The sequence below is a fragment of the Trichosurus vulpecula genome, chromosome 5 (genome assembly GCF_011100635.1).
Source record: "Trichosurus vulpecula isolate mTriVul1 chromosome 5, mTriVul1.pri, whole genome shotgun sequence".
Taxonomy (NCBI): Eukaryota; Metazoa; Chordata; class Mammalia; order Diprotodontia; family Phalangeridae; genus Trichosurus; species Trichosurus vulpecula.
The window spans coordinates 81589823-81610758 of NC_050577.1; the positions used below are offsets into that span (position 1 = coordinate 81589823).

At 37.5% G+C, this 20936-nt stretch overlaps 2 protein-coding genes across 2 annotated transcripts in view; one reads left to right on the forward strand and one right to left on the reverse strand.

Annotated features, from left to right (window-relative positions):
- WDR37 (WD repeat domain 37) overlaps window positions 1–20936 on the reverse strand; it is a 100004-nt gene that overhangs the window by 73053 nt on the left and 6015 nt on the right. The window lies entirely within an intron of this gene.
- Window positions 2674–3618, forward strand: LOC118850711 (ribose-phosphate pyrophosphokinase 2-like). Its single transcript, XM_036760308.1, is given in 2 exon segments — window positions 2674–3241; window positions 3244–3618. Coding segments are annotated over 2 exon segments (942 nt in total). The 3' UTR covers window position 3618.

Below are 20936 nucleotides of genomic sequence, written 5' to 3' on the forward strand. Positions count from 1 at the left end.
CCCCAAAAAGAGTCATGAAGAGTTGGACATGTCTGAAAAACAACTAAATGAGTGGCACAGATGAGATTCACATTTAGTTCCCATTGGAACTCCAAATTCAGCAAACTTTCCACTGCTCCACACTTTCTGGATTGATTTTATCAATTTAGGGTTAATTCCTAGTACAGAAAACCCTCCTGTGATGAAGGTCTGTAACTCAGTTATAAGCAGAGGTTTCTTGAATATTTTCACAGTTAATATGTATCAGGAGGCAGGACTTGAACCCATATCTTCCTGATTCCAAAGCCTACCTCCTATCTACTATAACATGCTTCTCACACTCAAATATGCTAATTACAGGTTTAAAAAAAACCCTAAATTCCCAGATGACCCACTAAAAACAAAACAGCATAATCAAAGACCCAGGAACTTAAAGGAGAAATTGGGAGACATGGAGTTGTCATCCAGTTTCAGTCGTGTCCAACTCTTGGCGACCCCATTTGGAGTTTTCTTGGCAGAGATACTGGAGTGGAGTTTGTCATTCACTTCTCCAGATCATTTTACAGATGTTAAGTGACTGGCCCAGGGTCACCCAGCTAGTAAGTGTCTGAGGCCAGATCTGAACTCAAAAAGATGAGTCTTTCTGACTCCAGGCCTGGTACTCTATCCACTATGCCACCTACCACCTAGGAGTGAAGAGGCCTTCCCATTTTCTCTATTTGGCCCAAAACGCTTCTTTGTTAATTTTCTGTTTAATTGGCCTCAAGTCTTTTCATCTCTAAAAGTTATATTATACCTCCATTAAAATGGTTTATTTTTCTTATAGAGTTCATTATAATTGGTTTTTTTGACAGAAGAAATTGGAGGTAGAGCTAGCAGCTAAGGAGCAGAAAAGAGAGCATCACTCAACTGAGTCAACAAAAATTTAATAAGTATTGAATATGTGCCAGGCACTGTGCTCAGTGCTGAGGATGCAAAGAAGTCTCTGCTCTCAAGAAGCTCACATGAGGAAGATTATATGAAAATAATTATGTAGCTAGAGGACAGATATGCATACAATAGATATAAGATATCTCATCCTGAAGGCAGTATGAGGAGCAGGCTTCCTGCAGAAGGTGGGATTTAAGCTTAGTCTGGAAGGAAACCAAGGAAGCCAAAAGGGGGAAGGTATGAGGAAGAACATTATGGACAGGCGGGCAGTCAGTGCAAATGCACAGAGGTGGGAGGTGAAGTATGATGTGTGAAGAAGAGTAAGGAGTGAAGTGACACTAGATGGAGTGTAAGGAGGGGAGTAAAGTGTAAGAAGACTGGAAAGGTAGGGAAGAGACAAATTGTGAAGGGTTTTAAATGAAAAGGAGAGGATTTTATATTTGATCCTAAAGGTAAGAGGAATGATGACGAGAGCTTACTGGGAGAAAAGGCAGGAGGGGGGAGGAGGAGAGCAAGTAACAAAGAAAATTACTTTGGTAGCTGAACGGAGGACGGATTGAAGCAGGGAAAGTTCTGAGGAAAAGAACCCAATTAAAAGGCTATTGCCATAATCCAAGGAAGAGGTGATGGGAACCTATACTTGTCATAGGCCCTACTAATGAAATACCTGTTCCAAAGAACTAGGAGACAAGAATAAAGGAGTCAAGGAGTTAGGAAGAGAATAAAAAGAAGAGAAGTAAAAGATATCTTGATGATAAAGTATTAAATGTATACCAACAATTTTTGTAATAAAGAATTAGAAGAAAAGTAGATTCCCATCAAAAGGAGAATAGCTAAACAAACTGTGACAGAGATAACTGCATGAGTTATCATTGTCATTAAGAAAATGAAGAATTCTAAAAACCATGAGAAGCCTTGTATGCAGAGCAAAGTAAGCAGAACCAGAAAAATAATTTACACGATGATCACAATAATATAAAGGAAAACAATACTGGAAGACTCCAAAACTCTGATCCAATGGAATGACCTTATGTATCTTGAGAGAACTAACTTAAAATTTAAGCATAAGTCTAAAACAAACGAACAACAAAAAGCCTTTCAGCAGAGTTGGGTCGATTCAGAATTAGGGAAGTAGTATGATACGGCAAAGTGTAGATTTGCTTTGCTTAACTCTATTTCTTTATTATAAGGACAGGTTCTACTGGGCACGGCAGGGACAAAGGGAGTCACTGGGAAACATTAGTGATGCTTTTAAAATGCATCAACAAAATATTTTTTAAAGACATAACCAAAATCATCCAAACTCATCTGCAGCATGCCACTGAGTCATACCAACAACAGTCACTGAAAAACACTTTTAAAAGTTTCCAAGTGAGGAGATTCCTCTCCCCCACCTCCAATCTTTTCATAACTCCCACTATCTCTACAGCAGGTGGAGGTAAGATACATATACCATAGCTCTCTATCTACTAAGTATAAACTCACAAAGGCTGGCAAAACAGAAGAGTATTTATGTACTTAAAGGAATATAATGTCACACAACCTTCTACTCCAAATAGGCCAGAATAGTTTCAGTGGTACCTCAACAGATGCACAATGGAGTGAGCTTTCTAGATAAAATTCTTAGATGTAATTCTATAAGGCTTCGTCGGACTCCCAATTTTCCTTTAAGAAGATATCTCCAGCCTCCTCCCGCTCCAGCTCCTGCCATCAGCAGAAGCAGCAGTGGCTGTCGCTGCCGCAGGCCCCCACCACGCGCCCACCATGCCCAACATTGTGCTGTTCAGCAGCAGCTCGCTCCAGGACCTGTCCCAGAATGTGGCAGACAGGCTGGGGCTAGAGCTGGGCAAGATGGTCACCAAAAAATTCAATAACCAGGCTACCAGTGTAGAAATTGGTGAAAGTGTGAGAGAAGATGTCTACGTCATCCAGAGTGGCTGCAGGGAAATTAACGATAACTTGATGGAACTTCTCATGATCAATGCTTGCAAAGTTGCATCATCGTCCAGGGTGACTGCAGTGATCCCATGTTTTCCATATGCCCAACAAGATAAAAAAGACAAGAGTCGTACTCCAATTTCTGCAAAACGTGTGGCCAATATGCTTTCAGTGGCTGGAGCTGATCATGTTACAATGGATCTCCATGCTTCTCAGATACAGGGGTTTTTCGATATTCCAGTGGATAACTTGTATGCAGAACCTGCAGTACTGGAATGGATTCAAGAAAATATTGCAGAATGGAGGATTTGTATCATTGTGTCCCCAGATGCTCGTGGGGCTAAAAGAGTGACATCAATTGCTGACACACTGAATGTGGAGTTTGCTTTGATTCACAAAGAAAGAAGGCAAACAAGGTAGACAGGATGGTTTTGGTTGGTGATGTGAAGGATTGTGTAGCCATCCTTGTGGATGCCATGGCTGACATGTGTGGCACAATATGCCATGCGGCAGATAAGTTATTTTCTGCTGGAGCCACTAAAGTTTATGCTATTCTGACTCATGGAATATTCTCTGGACCAGCTACTTCCAGGATTAATAATGCTGCATTTGAGGCCGTGGTAGTCACAAATACAATTCCACCAGAGGACAAAATGAAGCACAGCTCGAAAATCCAGGTTGTTGACATTTCAATGATAGTGGCTGAAGCAATATGGAGAACACACAATGGTGAATCTGTGTCTTACCTGTTCAGTCATGTTCCACTATAACTCCAGATCATGGCTTTCCGGCAGGCTGTGTACAACCGGTCTGTTTTTGTTTAATTATTGGGACTCAACATTATGATAGTTAATGTTTATTAAAGCTTCCATTGTGTGTGCTTTGAGATTCCTTTTTTCCTCTCCAACCTTCTTAACCCCTTCTCCTTCCCCTCCCCTTTTGTTTCCTTTTTTAAAGGATTGGCTTATATGGGAAATGTCTGCATTTTGTTTTGGTTTGACAGATAACTTTTTCCTGTACTCTTACATCACATTGGAGCTGCAATTGTAAGAGTGTAATTACATTTCGGAAGTTTTTAAATTTTATACGTCTGGGTTTGTCAAAGGTAACCCTGTATTAAAGCATTTTATGTATTTTATTAAATAAAAATGCCTATGGGCATTTGGGTAAAACCCCTGCTATATAGAATTAGACCTTTTATTCAGAATAAACATTATTTTACAGAATTGTAGGATACCTTGAATGTTGACTTTTTTTGTTAATTGGAGTTCAAATTAATTTCTTGGACTTTACCTAGTTTAAACAAAGTTTTGATCAGCTTTGATGGTCATTGAGCAATTTGCTGATGGAAATTTGTAGACAAATCAGTTAAGGACAAGATAGTATAAATGAATGTAGTTTTATAAATCACATCGAAGTTGACCATCATATTGCTGTAAATTTCTGCTCATTGTTTCTGAAAACTATTTCCATGTCAGAAAATTCCAAAATTATTTCTGGCAGTAGAATTACTTGGAAATTTCTCTATATAATCTGTCAGACTCTAATCTCTAAATTAAATGGTCTGACGGGTTCTGACTGTTGGTAGTGCATTACAAATTGAAAAGGGAAATTGCACAGAAAATCCCAGCTCTTTAAAATGCAACTTTTGCTTTTTTTTTTTCTTGCAGCTAAGAAAAATTGACATTTCAACGATTGACTCCAAGTCATCGAAGCTTCAAATTGTTAAATATAGAGTAATGTACGCTCACACTTGACTAAGGCAACATTCAGGGCTTAAATCCACTAAACCTATTCAGTCTTTTAAATTTTCTCTTTGGCATGAGTAAAGTTTGGAATCATCAGGACTATTAAATGTATGTTTATATAAGGCCGCTTTCTCTTTTTTGTGGTTTGTGTACTTGTGCTATTTGTAGTCTGAAATAGTTAAAAGTCTCTAGCAGTTGATTCACTGAATCATCCCTAAGTTAAAAAACATTTACCTGGAAGGCAGTAATAAAGGAAATCTGGAAAAAATATTTGCAGATAAATATTAACTGTTTGATTAAAATACCAGATTTTTCCAACAGTGTCAGTGAAGAATTCGCTAAATTAATATTGTTACATGAAAAATGACTGTTTATACCTTTTTTTCTAATTCAGAAGTCAAAGGAAACTTGGGTGTTAACACAGCACCACCCTCCTTCCCCCCAAAAAACATTTTGAACATTATCTGGTCTTATTTCTTAATGCACTTTGACTAGACAATAAGTCTGTATAATTCAGACCAAAAAAAAGTTATGTATGGTTATGCAGACCAACCTTAATGGTAGGTAATGCCATTCTCTAATCTTTTAGTTGAAAATAACCAACTTTGTTATCTTTATGACAACATTATTTAGGATTTTCTATTCCAGCATTGAAAGAATCTTACTCCAGGCTGACAGACCTAAAAGGATAATTTATCTGACATTTCAGTTGCTGACATCAGTCTTACTGTATCTTTCCATGTGGTAAAATAGCTTCCAAAAGACAGTTCTAAAGTAATGTGGCAAGAAAATGAGGCGCTACAGATTCATGAACAATAGCTTAACAACACTGACTTTCTGAATTCTGAGTTCATCTAATATGTTAAAAAGAAGGGACCAAATACACTGCTTTGGCTACTTATATAAGATATCCCAAAAGACTTAGTACAGTTATTTATGTTTGTGTTGTTGGAGTGCCATGGGAATAGTATAGATACCATTCAGAATACCTGAAACCCACTGAAATGACAATGTCCAGAATTGATTTTATCTTCTAGCACAAAACAGGCTGAAATCTACATAGCCATGCTCCTCTGATGAGAAATCACTGTTTTATCATTTATTTGACATTATTTTTGGTTTTGCCTATTTTTAAAATAAATTTATGATGTTAAATATGGCTGTGTTTACATATACACAAGTAGAACCAGATACATGTGAAAGATCAAATAGTCTGTAAAGGTTGCTTCAAGAGAAGATGCTGCTATTTTTAGGTTTTCTGTTTCCTGTGGATCTATCTAGATTGGCCCATAGTAAATGGAACTAGCCAAGTCTTTCATTTACATCCAATTCTGCTACATGCATGTAGAACCAGCTTATGTCACTTTCCAAATAATATGACTAGGGAACCATGATCATACCAAAGTTGCTCACCCCAAAACTTTGTGATATCAATCTGTATGTATTTATACCATATCTTTCCTTTATTAGTTATTGTTAATGTCCAAGAACTGTATTGTTTGTACTGCTTGTGTTGATCAGGTCACTGTTACAAAATGAATTTCCTGTTTTTCCTCTAATATTGTACTCAAGTATTTTCAATAAAATTGCGTTGCAAATTGCTTCTTTTACAAGAAAAAAAAAAAGAATTTATCTCCAAAGTTAGAAAATATCTAGAAATTTCTAAATTTTCTCAAGGCCTTCCTTGTTAAAAAATGTAGTTTTATCAAGCTCTATAAAAGCATTTCTGTAACAAATGGTAGCCTTTACTGACATCAGAAAAGGGCCTATGACAATGTTACTGAGGTTTCAAATACATGAGGAACTCTAATACAATGTATCATGCACTTATCATTTTTATATTTGAACTTCTTTACCCTACTACTTTAGTTTTTACTGAGATTAATTAAAAGGCTATAAAATCACTAATTACAGAAATACTGCAAACAAATTGAATTATTTTATAATCATTGTCTACTTATTATTTTGTCTATAAAATGAGCAACTTGCATTGGGGAAAAGAAATCATTCAAAAAAATTATCTGGTATACAATAATAGCAAATTGACATTTATATAGCACTTTAAAGTATGTAGATTACTTGATACACCTACATCATCTCATTTTGTCTAGTCGTAAACAACTAGATACACAAAAAAGTAGTAGTTTCACTAAATTTTTACTTTCCAACAAACAGAGTTTGTAACATGAAGTCCATTACTAAACCAAATAAAGAATGTGGTTTAACTATAAACTAGAAAAAAAAATCTTGGGTCCCAACCCCTACTTTGACTATAAAATTTCCAAATAAACACTGAATGGCTTCACTCTCTACTGTTTATTACCTATCAAATTTTACATTTAAAAGGCCAAAACTAGGCTCTTTGGAAGGTTTGTTTTTATTTAAATGTGCCAAGTTTCTATGACTACTTTCTAAAGGACACTAAAACCCAGGAAACTTATTCTTTTAATATAAAAATATGTGGATATTTTTTACAACAGTCACATATCTAAGCCAGTTTTAGACTCTATTAAAGCATATACACTACACAACTGATTTCAATTATAAAATAAATTTGCAATGTATTTCTAAGAATGGCTTCACCCCAGCCCTCTGAGAAAGCATGTTTCCACAGAAAACTATGTAGATTACCATTACCAGATAAAGTTACAATTTATACGCAATTCTGTTTAGAAGTTATACCTTTAAAATGTCTAAAAGTGAAATACTTCAAATACCATGAAGTAAAAAATCATTATCGCTTGCTTCAGTCTCCCATATTAGAAGGTAACTCAAATCAGATAGCCTATATATATATCCAAACTAAACTGAAAAAATTTGGTAAAGAGGGTATTAACCTGTTTTCATCACCAATACTTAAAACATAATTTTATTAGTTTTAAAAGTTTCTCCACTATTATGGACAACAGCACAAGAAGAAATTTTTAGACCTGCTCCTTTTTTCCCTAGGTATGCACCTGTGATGTCATCAGGGTGGGGAATTCCAGGTTTAGAAAACATCCTTCACAAATTCAGATTATCAATTCATCTTTAACTTAAGTACAGCTTTAAAAAGTTGCCTGGGAGGCACAGAGAGGTTAATTGCCTTAGTAGGCTGCAGTACATTAAAGCATAGCCCTTAACACAGGAACAAAACAAAAAGAAAATGAATACTGTGTCATTTTAATGATTAAACTTGGCCCCAATTAGCTTTTTTGCCTTTCTTTGTACCCTAAGTGCCTAGCACATAGTAAATATTTAATAAATGCTCACTGAATGACAAACTTTTCATTGAAATTATATACTACAGAAATATCTCATTAAGAGAAGGAGTGCTGTATAACAGAAAATTAACAGGGAATAAGGATCAAAATGCCTGGCCTTAGTTTAAATACATAATGAGATTTGCCAACTGTGTAACCTTGGATAAGTTATTACTGGTTTCCTCATCTAGAAAATGAGAATAATAATACTACAACTACCTAGCTCACAAGGTTGTTGCCAGAATCAGTGGAAATAATTTGTGTAAAGTACATTATAAACCATGAAGTATTATAGAAAGCTTTAAAGAAGTAGCAACCCTTATTTAAGATGGATCATACCAAATAAATTCTGATTAGATGGCTTTTTCCCTGATTAAAAAGCTGTTCACCCTGCACAAATTTTTTCTGACATTTAAATTTTAAATGTAGTTTTTCTACAATATTTGCCAAACAGATTACCACAATTATTTTTCTAAATGCATTGGGGTGACTGGGAAGTAATGAGAGGGCCCTTAGACCTAATCTTCTTAACAAATTTGAGTGTTAGATTTTGATCGATGATTTGCATAAGAACAGCCTGGAAAAGTGCTTGAGGATGAGTTGAGAATGATGGGATGCTTGTGCTTGGACCCGAATTCTAACTGCCTCTGCTTGGTGTGCCTGTGCCAGAACTCCAATTCCAAAATACATCTAGTTCTCAAAACATATTCTCTCCCAGGCAGTCTCTCTCTAGCTAAAGGGCAGTGTGCCCCAAGTTCTCTCTGCTTCTTCCTCAGTAAGCAGTTATGCTTAATTATAGATTGATTACCAGATGCTGATAATTGACTATACTCTGAATCTAACATATATCCTAGACGTAGTCAAATGTATACTCCCTTAATCTTGACTAACGAGACACTTGATAGAACCGAGCCGAGTATCTCCAGGTAGCCCTGACCGCTTGGTGACTTAGTGACATTTCACAGTCAAAACCACACCTTCTCCTTGCCCCACCTTGGGCTATTTCCCAGTGAACTCTGGGTAAAATGCCTGCACAGTAAATACTAAATGTGCATGTTCCTTTAAGAACTAAACACTCCTTAACCATGCCTTAACCACTCCCTAATCCCACTCTGAACACCTGACACGTTTCCCCCTCTTAAGCCCCCTAAAATCTTCTATAAAAATTCCCTCTGCAACCTCTCTATGGTTGCAGGTTCCCTAAGAACTCTTGCCCACTCTAAAGCATAATATATGTTTGCCAACTTGACTTTTAAGAATGCTTGGATCCATGAATTCATTCCAGGTGACCTTGCCCTGGGAACTCTGGTTTGGGATTCCTGAATCCCTGGGTTTTTCTCCCTCAACAAGACTACTTCAAAGGCCTGTACCCACTTATTTATCAGGGCAAACAAGAGAGTCTAACAAAAATTGAACACTAGTAAGATTAAGGATCCATGAGACAAGCTGATCAACCAGGAATTTTCCCTGGCTTAAGTCTTACAACCCAGCAAAGAGGGACTATTCACCACAGGGGGAGCCATTACAGCTGGATCTAATGGACAAGTGAGAACCCCAAGAAAGTGAAACTTTAAGGAATTCAATATGGAAAACACTCATGCAAAAGGCACTTACTCAGTACCCCTCCCCCAGCTCTCAGCAAGGCTCACCAGCTAATGCAAAAGTTTGTGCTTGAGATCCACAAACGGATTCACTGTCACCCTCAGAGACTTTTGACAGCATACCCAAGCTTTGCCCGTCCCTCACCCAGCTGTAAGAATTAGCAAACACTGAGTGTGCCCAGCTATGTGAAAAGGAAGAGGAGAAATCAGAAGTTGGGGGAACTGGTCTTCTATCTGGGGCAGACCCTAGGGAACTGTAAGGCAGCAGACACTGCAAAAACTCGGTTCACCTTCCTTCAACTCTGCAAAAATTGGGAGACTCAACACAGACAGAGAAGGAAAGAATGAGAAACAGGAAAAGAAATGGGGCAAAGGCTATTGTAATCAGTTTCATTAGGCATGAAAGAAAGGGGACTGAAATGTGGCTGCTAACAGTTCTATCTTCTCAAAACTTTCATAGGACAAGAACTGAGGGTCGTGAAAAGTAAATTCCTCAATGTGGGAGGAGGCTGAGGCTTTTTACAGCATATAGACATTATTTAAAGGGAAAGTGAGAGACAAAAATGTAAATGGAGGGGGGGGGCAAGAGGAGGGAGGAAGTAAGGGAGAGAGAGGGAGGGAGGGGGAGAGAGAGAGGGAGAGAGAGAGGGAGAGAGTGTGTGTGTTATAACATGTTCAGACCACTACTTAAGGAAGATCAATTTGTGAGAAAAAGGGCCCAGGACAGAATTTTGGGGAATACAGTTAATGGGCAAGATCTGGATAAAGATCCAGGAGACTGAGAAGGAGCAGTCAGAGAGGTAGAAGGAGAAAATAATGTCATGAAAACCAAAAGAGAAGACAGTATAAAGGACAAAGAGGTGACAGTGTCCAAGGCTACAGAAAGGTCAAAAAGGATTAGGATTGGGAAAAAGCCATTAGGATGTACCAACTAAGAGATCATTGGTAACTTTAGAGAGAATAGTTTCAGGTGAATGATCAGAAGCCGGATTGTAGAGAGTGAAGAAAAGTTAGAGGAACAGAGTAAATAATTGTAAATAGCCTTGTCAAGGAGTTTAGCCATGAAAGGCAAGACAGACATAGGTAAATAGCTAACAGGAGAGACTAATCAAGTTAAGGTTTTTTGAGAACGGGGGAAGCTATGGGCATGTTTGTAAGCAGTAGAAAAGCTAGCATAAAGATAGAGATTGAATTATTAGTGAGAGAGTGCAGATGACAACAGAAAAAAAGTGGATTGGCACAAGTAGAAAAATTCACTTTAGCAAGGAGGAAGACCATCTTAAGAAGATAACTCTTAAAGACTACTGAAGTTTAAATGAATTGAAGAAGTGTAATAAAGTAGAAATAACACTAGTTTTGATGTGCCATCTCTCATGATGTAGGGTAAATCATTTAATGTCTCTGGGCCTCAGTCACCTTATCTGTAAGATAAGGAAATTGGATTAGATTATCTCTAGGGTCATTAAATACTATGAAGGAAAGAGATAATGCTCATATTTAATGACACCAATTTTTTCAGTTAAGTTGGGAAGCAGAAGCAAAGGCAAAACCCTGCTAACAGAGCAGGGTTTTCCCCTTCTATCACTATAGTTTTTATTGAAATTATTTTACAGATGAGGAAAGCTAGCTTAAGCAAATTATCAGACACAAGCATATATGATAGATTAAGGAAAGGTAAGGGTATGAAACAGTGGTTTTAAGGGGAGGAAGTCCTTCGAGATGGATTTAAAAAGAGCCCCGCACAATTGTGAAGGTCCATTGGAAAGTATAGGCATGACTTTAAATGTAGTGGACCCAGACATACAAGAAAAGCTCATGTTTGTAAATAATTCATAATAAAAACATGAAAGTTCACCCAGAGTCCAATTTAGAATTCTGTGCAATAAGACTGCTGATTTTAAAAACTCCTCCCACAATACAGTAGACAACAGACATTGACTAAAATTCATGACAGCTAGATAGTAGGTGAACATAATAAACAGTTAAACTATAAAAATAAATTATTATAAAAGCATAACAGTTTAGAGCCATTTTGCATAATATGCCCTACACAACTTTCTTTCAAGACATCACTATAATAACAGCATAGAACTAAGGCAAAATGGTTTAATTTAAAATCATACTGGTTTTAGAGTCAGTGGATATGGATTCAAATCCCAGCTCTACCAATTACTACATAAGTGACCTAAACTGAGCAAGTAAATCTCTGGGCCTCATTTTCTTTACCTTTAGATAAGGGACTTGGATTAGATGAAATTAGTCTGACTCCCCTCCAGCTCTAAATTTATGATCCGACGTTCATTTTTACGATTCTGACTCAACAAGGGAAAGAGCAAAATTTCACATACTATGTTTAACAAGGCAAGAAATAAAAATTCCATCAATTACTCAAAAAATGTACTCATGTAAAACAATTCCCCAGCAATAACAGAAAAAACAGCATCACTGTCCAGGGCATTCAAATCCAAACACAGACTAATATCCAAATCAGGAAAAAGAGTTATCATCATCAAGTAGAAGATTGTTTTAAATAAGATGCTTTGCCTTTAAAGATTTATCAATACCTATAATTAAATAATAATATGTTCACAGTTCTGAAAAGTATACTTGAATTTCTATGTTACACATTTCACAACAGGGTCCCCTATTCCTTACTGACACCTGATATTAAGTAAAATAAAATATATTTAACCTAGCAATGACTATTCTTCATAGAATGAAGCCCTGATTCATGAAGTCTGTGCTTAGTAGATTTGCTGTTTAGTTTTAGTCAGTAACATGTAAGTGTACAAGGTTAAAAATCCATCTTTCTGTTTTATTACTCTGGTTAAGATCTACCAAAGCCAGAGTACCACATTCAAAGCCTACGCAAAAGTTCTTTGTTATATAAAACTCTAATTACTTTATTTAGCTATATTTATGACAATTAGCTGTAACAACTGTAATGAAAAATAACATTCAAATTTCTTTCTGCCAAAGGCAGAATGCAAAAGTCTTTGATTTTATCTTCAGTAAACCAAATTAACAGAAGCCAAAAAATACAGAATTCAAGTATTTTTGAAGCACAAGAAGAACCACTGATAATAATAAACGTAATACAAGTACAAAAGAGTATCAATTTTTTTATTTTTGTTCACTATTTACAGCTTTATAAATGTACCAATAACAAGCTTGGTATACACAATCAAGACGTTTGAAAAAACTATGCCAAAAAATACAATGAATAAATTTTTATCTACTGTGAAAATATTTGGAGTCGAAAGATCTGGTTTCAAATCCCAACTTTGCTACCTCTTACCTATGGGATTCTGAATGGTATTTACCTTCTCTAGACCTATTTCCTCATCTGTTAAAATGAGAGTTGTACTGGAGACGTTCAAAGACCCCTTCTAGCACAAAGCTATAATAGTGATTTTCGATACCATGATTTTTATCTTGATCTTATCCTGATTTCTCTCAAGCTTATTTTCCCTCCAAGTTATGATATCCATCTGAAATTTCATTTCAAATAAGACATATACAATAAACAATTCAAATCTCCAAAATATTAAAGCTATTGTCTTCAGGAAAAATTAATAGGATTAGTCAATGAAAAAAATTGTTCATATACAGAGTGAAACAAATTTTACCTATTCCTGCATGGTTACTTTTGTTTAACTTTAAAATACATAAGCAGCTACATCATATGTAAGTACAAAAAAAAGATCAAATTAATAGAAGAGGGGAGACAAAACAAGCAACACAACCTCAAAAAAAGTGACTACAAATAACGGTAAATGCCCTCATTACTTACCAAATGTTAAAAGAATTAAAGACTTCTTGCATTTTGTCAAAGTATTTTCAAAATTTATATAAATGTATATATAATATAAATTATATATGACATACATATTCATATATATATACAATATATATTTATATATAATATATATTTCATATATATTTTATATATATATTATATATATATATATGATACTTCTTTTAAAAAGGAAAATAGAAGAATGGCACAGAAACAAAGGAGAAGATAAGATGAATTAGATTTTAGAGATTAAAAAGACAGATAAATCTTCATTAAGTACTCTGTGCCAGAAACCGTTTTAAGTGTTAGGGGATAAAAATGTAGACAAACAAGACAGTCTCTAACTAACCTCAAGGAGGTTGCATTCTAATAGGGGAAGACAACACATAAAGAAGTACTGGAAAAGGAGAAGGGCTAGAATGACTGGGGCATTGTGTGCAAATGCCCAGTCCAGTTAAAAATAAGGCCAAAGGGGCAGCTAGGTGGCGCAGTAAGTAGAGAACTGGCCCTGGAGTCAGGAGGACCTGAGTTCAAATCCAGCCTCAGACACTTGACACATATACCAGCTGTGTGACCTTGGGCAAGTCACTTAACCCCAACAGCCCTGCCAAAAAAAAAAAATAAGGCCAAAGCTCACCCAGGGGCAAAGCCCAAAGTTCCAACAGGAGGGAAGAAGAAAAGGATGGCCCCAGTAGAGACAACATGATATAGAAATGGCCAGAATGTGCCATGGAGGCTGGGGTCCAGACAAGGTAAGGCTAAAGCCTGAATACAATAGTAAGGTTGTAAAAGAATCTTAAAGTCATATCACAGGCTTAAAATATGGTTATCAACTAAAGTAAAACAAAGCCTAAACCAGAGGTTCCCGAAGTGAGCCATACAACCCCGTTGGGGGGAGGGGGCCCTTGGAATGATGGGAGGGTGGCAGTAGCCTCGGGTACATTTGGGGGCTGTTGAATAAAAATAAGGGGGCAGTGGAAGCATAAGGAAAGAAGAGAAGAAAATTCTGAAAAACCATTCCTACAGGTTTCATCTGTTGTGTAACAGAGTTAAAGTCGCAGTAATTACATTATTTTCCAAATAAACACACAAAATGCAAGCTATAACTGATCAGTGGTTGTACTGTTAACTTACTGTTAATGCAATGGGAAGATCTTTTCCATCCGTTAAAAGGCACATGTGACCTGATTCACATGAGTGTGGGTCACATGAGTTTAAGTCACATGGACCCTGTGTTGGCACGAACTTGCTAAATGGGCAGAACAGCAAGTGAGACAAAGAAGTCAGAGCTGGGAAAGAGAGAGCAGGCAGAGGAACCAGCATGAGTGAGAGAGGGAGTGATTTTGCTTACGGGGGTTTGTGGGAAGGCCTGCGGATGTCTCTGCTCTCTGCATGGGTAATGTGTATGGATTTCTTGGTTACTATGATGGGTTTCTTTGTTGCTGTGACGGATTTGGCTTTCTGGTGTTTGAATAAATGGGGAGAGTCTGTTACATTTTTCGATTCAGAACTACAACAGCATATTCATAGCAGCCAAAGCTCCTATGTGGTCAAATTCCCTCAACTGGGAACAAGCAAGTCACAGTGGTCAAGTTCCCCCAAGTCTTAACAATAAAGTGTTGGCAGGCAAGCTTGTAGTGCATGGTAGGGAAGTCCAGCATGCATCAGCAGAAATAGGTGCATGTAATGATTTGTTTACAATATAATACTATATTGTTACATGATGAAACATTAAAAAATGTAGGAAAAACCCACCAATTTACAATAAATTATTAAATTTAAGACACTTCCATGTTTAAAAATATATTTTATATCTTTTTGAAATGATGCCAATTTTTTTTTAAAAAGGGGTTAAAGATTTCTAGGGGGATACAGAGTTAATTTTTTAAAGGGGGGTGGTAGACCAAATAAGTTTGGGAACCTCTGGCCTAAACTATAAGTAGGGGAAAGTTACTAAATTAAAAATAAGTCACTAACCTAAAAATAAAAGAGCTGTATGAATCAATGTAATTTAAATAAAATTATTAGTCAAATTGCTATAAACAATAATGGACATAATTTTCTGTTTTCTACTGTTAAAATAAAAACCCTTGTGAACTGCTAAAATGGAAGAAACCCCAGATCCAAAAGGGGGACCTGGAACGATCCAGAGTCTGATCACAGCTTACAAAGATTATAACTGCATTTACTGCTTAAGAAGAAGCTTGCAAGCTAGAACAGTGAGACAATGTTACCATCTGCTCAAAGGAGAGTTGGAAGGGGTGATGTATTTATACATATGTCAGGTGGGGGGGGGGCAGTTTAGAAGATATCTGTAAATATAATAAAGCAAAATGTTTGCTGCTCTTAAGACAAGTCAGGAACTGAGATTTTTGCTTTTCTCTCTGAGCTGGTCAAGACAGGTTTTAGCAATAGCAGGCATCTCTGAGTTCATCTAAAGTTTACTTCCCAAAGGATCACTGGTATGTCAAGTCCTGGGCATCAGAAGCCCTCCTGGTTGGCTAATTATTGTGCTACTTCACTGTCTGGTTCCCCTGTAAAAAATGGAAGCTCCAAGTCTAATATATTTGATCACTTAGTACAAGCACTAAAGAGCCCATGTTCACACACAAACAAGTACAGACACAAACAAGTATTTCACAAATGTGAGTTATTCAAAATTTCATTCTAAACTATAAAAGGAGATTAATTCAACTTTTAACCCTTATTTTAAAATCACACAATTAGAGGAAGTCCAAGATTATAACTCTTAATTAAGCATCATGCTCCCAATCTTCCTCTTCTGCCAAAAAAGACTGGCAAATTTCTAAAACCAAGTCACCAGAGATAAAAGCAATATAGAGCCACAGATCACCACAGGTCTGTTTAGTATCAAGGGATGGTTTCAGAAAGTTAAATTCCAACTAAACTGGGCACTCATCTAGAATTCTTTTACTCTTCTATGGTTGACTACCATACTCTTCCAAGCCTTATTTTCTCTCTTTAAGACTCCCAATTCACCCCCTAACCCCTTCCTCTCAAGAGAAATCCTACTTCACTGAGAAAACAGAAGCCTTCCAGCACTAGCACCTAACTTCTTCCCCACTCCACACATCAGAAATCTTTCTTTATCACATCCCTTATTCTTTCATTTTTTGCTCTGGCTTCTGGTGAAAGGAAGGTCCTTCTGGGAGAGAATTCTGGGAAGATGCAGAGTAGGTCAGAAAACTCCAAGCTCTCCAGATTTCCACCACAAACAAGACAAATAGCACCTCAGGGCTAAAGTAGGGGGCAGGGAGAACAAACAAGAGTTGGGGCAGAACAGTGGTTGTCCAGAGACAACCAGAGAGATCTGAGATTTGATCCCAGTGAAGAATAAAACACTTCCAAGCATACCGCAATACATTTTTTCTCTTTTCTTATTTTGCATTTAAGTTTTAATATTTACCTTTGTAATATTTTTTTCTTATAGTATATTTAAGTTTTAGTATTTCTAGTTCCCCTTGTATATTGTAGTATTTAAGTTTAAAATTTTTTTAAATTTTTGAAAAAAAAAAGAAAAGCAGGCCCATCTCTTTGCCAAGACCAAAGTCTTTACTGGTACTTTTGATCTTATCCCCTCCTGTCTCTCCAAAGGCTAGCCCCCTCTATCATTACCTTTCTCTTATCTCCAACTAGCAATCAGTAACAAACACTTATTATGTAAAGGCATCCATCCAGCTTAGTGCTTGGGATTCAAAACACAAAAATGAAAAAGTCCCAGTCCCTGAGGGGCCTAAATTCTATTAAAGTAAAATGACAAATACATAAACAAGCATAAAACATGTACAAATTACTTATGAAATAATGCAGAGGGGGCACTAACAACTGCAGGGGATGTGGAAAATCCTCATATGGGAGGTCGCCTCTCTCTGAGATAAACCTTAAAGGGACCCTATGGAATTTCAAGAGGCAAAGCTAAGAAGAAACACCATTCCAGACAAAGGCATAAAGAAGGGATATGGAATGTCTCAGACAAAGTTCACCGTGAGAGACTGGTGAAAGTTAGGGAAAGTTAGGTTTCCACAAAAGAGTTAAGTTCCACAGAATAATTAATGAAGTGTAGGCTTGAACAAAGAAGGGAGTAAAAATTAACCAGGAAGAGGGTCCCAGCCAATAGGAATAAAGTTTGCCATTTTGCAGAAACCACAGATTCAGGATGTTATTCAGGATGTTAGGAAAACTGGTCTAAACTGGCCAGATAATGGTCAGGATTGAAGAGAAAACTGGGTCAAATGGCTACCAAGCATGCTTAATTGGCTAATTGAATATTACCTTACACACCCACAGGGAGGAGTTTTCCACCATTTTTGAACATGGGACATATGTTGGGGGAGAGGGGGACATACCAAGGAGTTGCATGTTGGGGGTGTGCAGAGAAGATTGTAACCCAGAAGGGGGTGGACCAATCCATTCTCTGAAGGGAGGTACTGAGCTGATGGTGCATCAATCTATGTCAGTCTAATAGAATAAAGCTGGTCTCACTCCTGTATTCCTCACTCCCTCTTCCTAAAGACGGGAGGAGTCTGCTCCTGCCCAGGAACATTTACCAATTCCTTTGGATTCCTCAATAATAATAAATTGCCCTTGATACCTGAATTTCAGTGTCAAGCGTATTTCTAACATTCACCAACTATCCTTTCTTCATTTCACCCCAGAACTCCTAAGAAGGATTTTCTATACATACTGTCTCTATTTCCTGACCTTGCAACCTGCCTTTGGATCTCACCACCTGACTGAAACTATTCTTTCCAAGGTTGCCAAGGACCTCTATTGCTAAATGCAATTTTCTCAGCCCTTATTCTATTTGACCCCTCTGCAGCTTCTCAAACTGTCAACTCCTTTCTCCTTTCTGGGTTTTCGTGACAGGGATCTGACTTTCATTTTCCTGCTGTCAAAATAATTTTCTTTCAGGATTCTTTACTACCTCAACATCCATCTCCCACTCAGTAAATACAGGCATTTCCCAAATATGTGCTCAAGGCTTTTTTTCTCTTCTGTACACTCTCTCAGTGATTTTACCATCTTCCATGGGTGATTATCATGCTTATCCATATAATTCCCAAATGTGTGTCTATACATACACAAACATAAATATACACATATAAATATAGACATATAGCTACTGAGCCCTAGTGTCTTTAATGAACTACACTCCCACATTAGCAACTTCCTATCTGACACCTTAACCTAGAATCCCATAAGCACTTCAAATTAAACACATCTGAAACTAGTATTTCCCCCCAAAAAAATTCTTCCTCCAAACTTCTTTATTTCTGTTGGGAGTATCAGCATCCTTTGAGTTACACTGGTTTGTAACTTCAGGGTCAATCTTCCCTTTCCTTTATCTCCCCTCATATCCAGTCAGTTGCCAAGTCCTGTCAATTCTGCTTCCCTATCTCTCACAGCCATCCTTTTCTCTCCACTCACACATCTCCTTTCCTAGTTCAAGTTCAAATCTCTTGCCTGTACTGTTGCAATAGCCTATTTGCCCTCCCTACTTTGAGTCTCTCCCTTGTTCTAATACTACTTTCGTATTGTTGTCAAATTAATATTTCTAAAACAAAAGTACTATCCATGTCCTTCTCTACTCAGAAAGCTCCATGAGCCTTTAGGTTGAAACACAAATTTTTGTGTGACACTTAGAGCACTCCACAAACTGGCCCCCACATTTTGTATGCTCCTTCCCCCTACCAAAAACACACTCAGCAAAACAAGTTCCAGCCAAACTGGACAACTAGCTGTTACCTGGGCTCTGCATTCCATTACCCATCTCAATGCTTCTTACAGACTGTCCTTTGTGCAAGGAATGCATTTCCTCCTCATCTACCTGGCTTAAAACCTCTACCTTTTAAGTCTCAGTTTAGGTACTACCTGCTTTTCAAAACCATTCCTGGCTATTTCTAGTTGTTAGTACTCTTTAACTCCTGAAACTACTTTTAATTACTAATCTTGTAATGTATCCCCCCCCCAGGAGAATGTAAGCTACGTTATTAGCAGAACTATAACAACCTAAGTATGCTGGGGCCCAGCAAATATAGTATGCATTTAAACATTTACTGAAATACTGTGTGTGTGTGTGTGTGTGTGTGTGTGTGTTTTTAGTGTGCATGTATATAGTATGCATTTAAACATTTACTGAAATAAATTGAGTAATTCATTTAATTTCCATTTTACCTAAATAATGAGAAGTATAGTAGAAAGAGCAATACCTGTGAAGTTATGGGATCTGGGTTCAAATGCTGACTGTACCTCCAAGCCCTTGAGTAAACCACTCATCTCTCAATTTTCTCATCAGTAAAAGATGGAGATCAGGATGGGGAAAATCAACGATTAGATTAGCTTTAATGTCCCTAGGACCTATGCTCCTAAAATCCTTAAATACTCATTAGTACACATGACAGTATTTGAAAATGCTTTGAGACTGCTTTCAGATGGCTAATATAAAGCTTAAAAAGTAAACATGTGTAAGAAATGGAAGGAGGAGTTTTTGTTTCCACAGAACTGAAGGTATACTTCCTCCTCCTCCTCCTCCTCCACCCTAGCTTTAGCATAAATCAGGCCTCAAGGTCAGTCAGGTGAGGGTTAGAGGTTTATACGCATGCTTTTTGAGAAGGCAGTCAGAGGAACCAGGTTGAACCAGTTCAGGCTTATCTAGGGTCTGGCCTTGGTCAAGAGTCCAGGCCTACTGATTTGCATATGTTAAGGAGGGAACTCAGGGGAGTAAGGAATGTAGATATCCTAAACTCATAAAAGTCCAGGCCTACTGATTTGCATATGTTAAAAAGGGAAAGTAGGGGAAGAAAAAGAATATCGTTTAATCCTAAATTAAGACAAGGAAAATCTAATTAACTTCACTTTTGCTTCTGTATTGTTATTATCCTACCTGTATAAACTGTATAACCTAGGAAAACTATGTAAAAAACAAAGATTGTAAACTAACCATAACTCTAGCAGGAGTGGAGGGAATGGTTACCCCTGCTCCTGCAGCTGTATCAGTGTGAGTGCTCCTGTGAGCACTACATCCCCTCTTGCAAGAAGTGTAATAAATGCCTTCTTCTGCCCACTCTGGTCCTGAGTTCTTTGGGTGAGAAGGAGGCATATCACATGGACCTCCCTAAGGTGAAGTGAAGGGAAGCAATGGGCAGCAGCAGCTTGTCCTGGGCTTACTCCTGGATCTAGCCTTGGGGTGTCCTGTGATCCCCACTGGTGTTAAGAGGGCTACTACTCTGGGTTCCCTTGGGAGACCATGTGGTCTGCACAGCCTTCTTAAGGGGACATCACTTGGGTCTTCCAGTCCTATCTCGGGAGCCTTGTGATTTTACTGCTGTTCAAAGGGGCCATCACTTGGGTCCTCCTAGGGTCTGACCCTAGAACCCTGTGATCCCCACAGAATTAAGGAGGGCTACCACCTGGTCTTCCTCTGGGGAGTCCTGTGGTCTGCACAGCCTTCTTAGGGATTATCATGGGTTTCTTCTTCAGGACTTTGGCCCTGCCTAGGAAGTCCAGTGATCTCCAAAGCTGCATGTTCTCACAATTTGGGGAAGTCCAGTGATCCCCAAAACCCTTTTTATCACAACATGAATCCCTACCAAAAAAACTGTGAGAACACCATATATAATGAAAGTATAAAATAATTATTTGAAAACCTGCAAAACAGAAGATTCCCAAACCAAATCCT